The 4202-nt window shown below is 51.9% G+C and overlaps 1 protein-coding gene across 1 annotated transcript; it reads right to left on the reverse strand.

Moving 5' to 3' along the window:
* Window positions 1-1149: 1149 nt before the first annotated feature.
* On the reverse strand, window positions 1150-3907 carry LOC143504821 (protein NYNRIN-like). Its single transcript, XM_076996052.1, has one exon. It carries the CDS (start codon window positions 3874-3876, stop codon window positions 1999-2001), a length of 1878 nt encoding a protein of 625 aa, XP_076852167.1. The 5' UTR covers window positions 3877-3907; the 3' UTR covers window positions 1150-1998.
* Between the last annotated feature and the right edge of the window lie 295 nt (window positions 3908-4202).

Below are 4202 nucleotides of genomic sequence, written 5' to 3' on the forward strand. Positions count from 1 at the left end.
ACTACACCTGCACTAGGTAGTGTCGGTGTGGCATCTTTCTAACATTAAAATGAAGGTATGGGATGTATGGGTTTTATGTCTAAACAACTGTGGAGAAGAACGGTCAGGGTCTACTGCCTTGTCAAGGTAGTTACCCTTAGAGGGGAAGGAAGAGGTGCCTCGAGTGGTTGAAGGCGAAGGTGTTGAGGGATGTTTGTGAGTGAGTCAATTCGAGTGTGTAGAGCTCGGGTGTACCTCAGGAGCATCAGACAGACACCTGCAGTTATGACCCAACCGGTGAAGACAAGGCCAAAGACAGCTGTGTTAACCAGGTTCCACTGACCCACAGGTCTCCTTGCTATGGGGCTCAGCCAGGTTGTCTGGATCCCTGATTCATCCAGGCTGACCTGCACTGTTTTAGTCCCTTCCAGCAGAAGTTGCTGTTGAAGGGCATCTCCTAGATGCAAACTATGGCCTCTAAAGACATCAACTAACTCAATTTCTGTTTCATATCTTTTAGAACTGAGGTGGTACAGGACAGCGTCATCTAAGTGTATAGTGGCCCCTGGTGGGACCCTAATGAGTACAGTCTGGTTTGGGAGCCTCATCCTCACAGCCGTGTCATGGCGTTCATATGTCATTACAACCTCATGCTGGGGTGTGTTGACAAGCCACCTGTCGCCTGCCCTTTCTACTCTAGTTTCAGCAACCTCATCTTTACTTGACATACGCACTTTGCACTTTTCATCTGTGGCTCCAGTACGCAAGCCGCACAGACGATCTGCAGTTTCCCTGATGAAGGGTTTGCTTGGGCAAACCCAGTGGATGTCTTTGGTGGCGGTACACATGGCCAAATTAGGGATAAGGTACAAGGTCGGGTTGTCTTCATGATAGGCCAGCATGGGGGGGGTTTCAACATGAACGTGTATATCACCCTGCCAGAATCCTACATTAAGTACCGACTTGAGTCTATAGATGTTGTTGGTCTCAATGATGGGAAGGTTAAGAATAAATCCTACTTCCATCCCTTGTGGGTTAACTGAAATGGGGACGGCGCTACCCAGGCTATAGGCTAAATGCACTTGCAGGGTTTGAACTGTGGCGGAGGTTGCTGATTTTATGACGTCACCAACCATCTCGATGGGGACCAAGTAAGGAGGTATCCTACCCTCGCTCAAGCTAGTTATTGAGGAGCTAACCTCATTCAATAAATCTTGTAGGAACTGTTTTACCATATTGAGCTCTACCAGTTCTGACTCGACTACATGGGATAACTGATTAAGGGCTTGGACCGTAGTGTTGAGGATGGCTGAGTGGGTGTTGAGTAAGACAATCGTGCCCTGCAGTGTTTTTCCCAGTCCTCGAAGCTGTTGTTGCTGGAGCCCGAGTTCCCTTCGGATCTCAGGCATTTCGTCATCCAAGTCCTGAACTTGCTGCCTAAGGGTGCCCAAACTTATGGAGTTTGCAGCAGAAAGGCCAAGCGAGAAAAGGGAGCCAATGGCAGATGCTGCAGTCAGCAGTCCACCCAAGAACCGCTTTTGCCTCTTGGTTCCACCGAGTTCTTCCCTGGTGACCAAGAATTTCTTTAGCTGGTCAAGAGCGTGTGTGGTGACCCGCTGGGCATGTTCGACCGCTTCTGCAATGAGTGGTTGGGTGAACTGGTCACCCCTACTATTAGGTGTGGGGTTAAGGCGATGTTTCTGGAAGGCAATCCAGGGGTCTAGGCGGACATAAATCCTTTGTGTATGAATGCGACAGTTGGTCAGAAGTAACCCTGGGTGGTCTTGGAGAACAATCCCTGTAGGTGGTCCTGGCTCTAGTACCTCTTCCATTTGAATAGCTTGAAGAGTGGCGGCAACTAGGATCCAGTTGAAGATCATCCTGCAAGGGAGTGCGACATGTTATGGGAGTTTCCTGTGATGCTATTCTCTGGCATGCAGAAGGCAGGGAGGAATGGAGACACATGCGGATTAGTGCACAAGTTTTGTGGTGCATGCATCCCTATTTGGGGGTGTGTGGCTAGACTAGTCTGTGCTCCCCCCTTTCCCCTGTGGGAGGCGTGTACCCCCTTATTTGGTTGGAGTGGACCCACTTGTAGGCCGGACTTTGGTTGGGCCTTGATACCCTAATGCGGTATGCAACAGGTGAGAGCTTGCCTACGATTTCATGAGGGCCAGACCAGTTTGGCAGAAACTTCTTCGGTGTGTTGGTAGGTTTTGAAAAGTTGAAGTACAGGACTTTGTCCCCAATTTGATATTGACGATCAGTGGCCTTTTTGTCATGGTAGGCCTTCTGGCCTTTGGCGCTGGCTTCCAAGTTCTCCTGTGCCCACGAGAAGGTGTCCTGGAGGTGGGTGCGTAGGTCTGCCACATACTGGTGGGCAGTGTACGCCCCTACAATGTTCAGGTCTTCTGGCCGGTAGAGCAGATGTAAAGGAAGGGTCATCTCCCTTCCGGTCATCATCTCAAAGGGTGAGACACCTGTGGACCGATGTGGGGTTGACCGGATGGCCATGAGCACCAGGGGGAGTTTGATGTCCCAGTCCCTGCCATTAGCCTTGACATACTTGCGCAACATGCCTACAATGGTGCGGTTGGCACGTTCCACTTGTCCCGACGACTGGGGGTGATAAGCAATATGAAACTTTGCTTCCACACCCAGCATCTGCCACAAGGACGTCATTACACTGGCAGTGAAGTGGGTGCCCCGATCAGAGTCGATGGTCAAGGGCAAGCCCCAACGGCTAAACACATGGTTTATCAGGAGGACGGCTGTGGTTTCTGCTGTGTCATTTGGTGCCGGAAGGCACTCCACCCATTTGGTGAATGCACATGTTACAGTGAGGAGGTACTTGTTACCTCTGGAGGACTTTGGGACTGGGCCAACCCAGTCCACTTGAAGGTTGGACCAAGGGAAAGTGATCCCTCTTTTTTGCAATGGAGCCCTATGTAAGGGGCGAGTAGGCTGGAATTGGCAGCAGATCAGGCAGCTCTTAACGTACTCATCGACATCCCTGGCCATGAAGGGCCAGTAGACTACTTCGCGGAGGGTTCTACACGTGGCTTTGGCGCTCCGGTGGCCTCCGCATGGGGCGTCATGGGCATGCTGTATCATAACCCCCCTATGGTCGGTTGGAACGACCCAACGGGGAGGTTCCTGGTCATTTGGGGCATACACCAGCAGGCCCTTGATGATCTTTAGGTGGCTTCTCGCGGCCTGCAGGTCGCTGAGGTCACTTGACGGTTGTAGCAACTCAGGAGAGATGGGGCTATCGTCGGGCTTGGACATTAGCTGGAAGATGGCTCTGATGGCGGGGTCTTGCTGTTGCATAGTCACCAGGTCCTCGTCACCTGGCTTCCTACCCAGGTGAACAACCACGTCTTTGCTGGCAGACCGCTCAGTCTCCTCCCGGGCTTGGCGCCGAGTGACTACGTTTACAGCGCCGGCCTCTACCTGTGGGAGCCATTCTTCTGAGAACTGCCAGGGGTTACCGCTCATTGCTCCAGTCTTGGCCAGTCGATCAGCTTCGTCGTTCCCATCTTTGTCTGGCCCTGGGACCTGGGAGTGTCCCTTCACTTTCTTCCAGTAGATACTCATTCCATGGTCACTCACAAGTTTGTCACAGGCCAGGAACAGTTCGGCATGCTTGACATCCTTCCCTCTGGCAGTCTTCATTCCGTTTTGTTTCCACACGGGGAAATGGGAAATAAAGCTGAGTCGGGCGTAGTTAGAGTCCGAGCAGATCACAAATTCAGTAAGGGCGGCTAGGTTGGCTTGTTGCAACGCAATAAGCACAGCAGCAATCTCTGCAAACTGGCTCGTCTGGGACCCTAGCATATAGTGTTGAGGTTTGAGGATGGGGTGGTTTTGCCAGACCACTCCCACACCCGCCTGCATCTCACCGTCCTGCCTAAAGGAACACCCATCTATGAAGGCCTTGGGGAGGTCTTGACAGACATTTTCATCGTAGAAGTGATGGTTTGAAGGCAGCAAGGGGGTTGTGACAGCCTTGGGGTCCCCTGGTTCATGTTCACACTCGCAGTGTTCACAACCTGCCAATCCTTGGCTTATGGCCATCTTCTGGTTTTGTGCATACTTCACCTCTACCTCATAGCCTTGCAAGGCCATCATCCAGGTCGCGATGCGGCTGTTTAAAACTCTTCCCTCCCGAAGTCGTTGGCTGTTCAGGAATGTGACAGGCTGGTGAGAGGTTTCAATTATGA

This window comes from Brachyhypopomus gauderio, unplaced genomic scaffold (assembly GCF_052324685.1).
Source record: "Brachyhypopomus gauderio isolate BG-103 unplaced genomic scaffold, BGAUD_0.2 sc340, whole genome shotgun sequence".
In the NCBI taxonomy this organism is placed as follows: domain Eukaryota; kingdom Metazoa; phylum Chordata; class Actinopteri; order Gymnotiformes; family Hypopomidae; genus Brachyhypopomus; species Brachyhypopomus gauderio.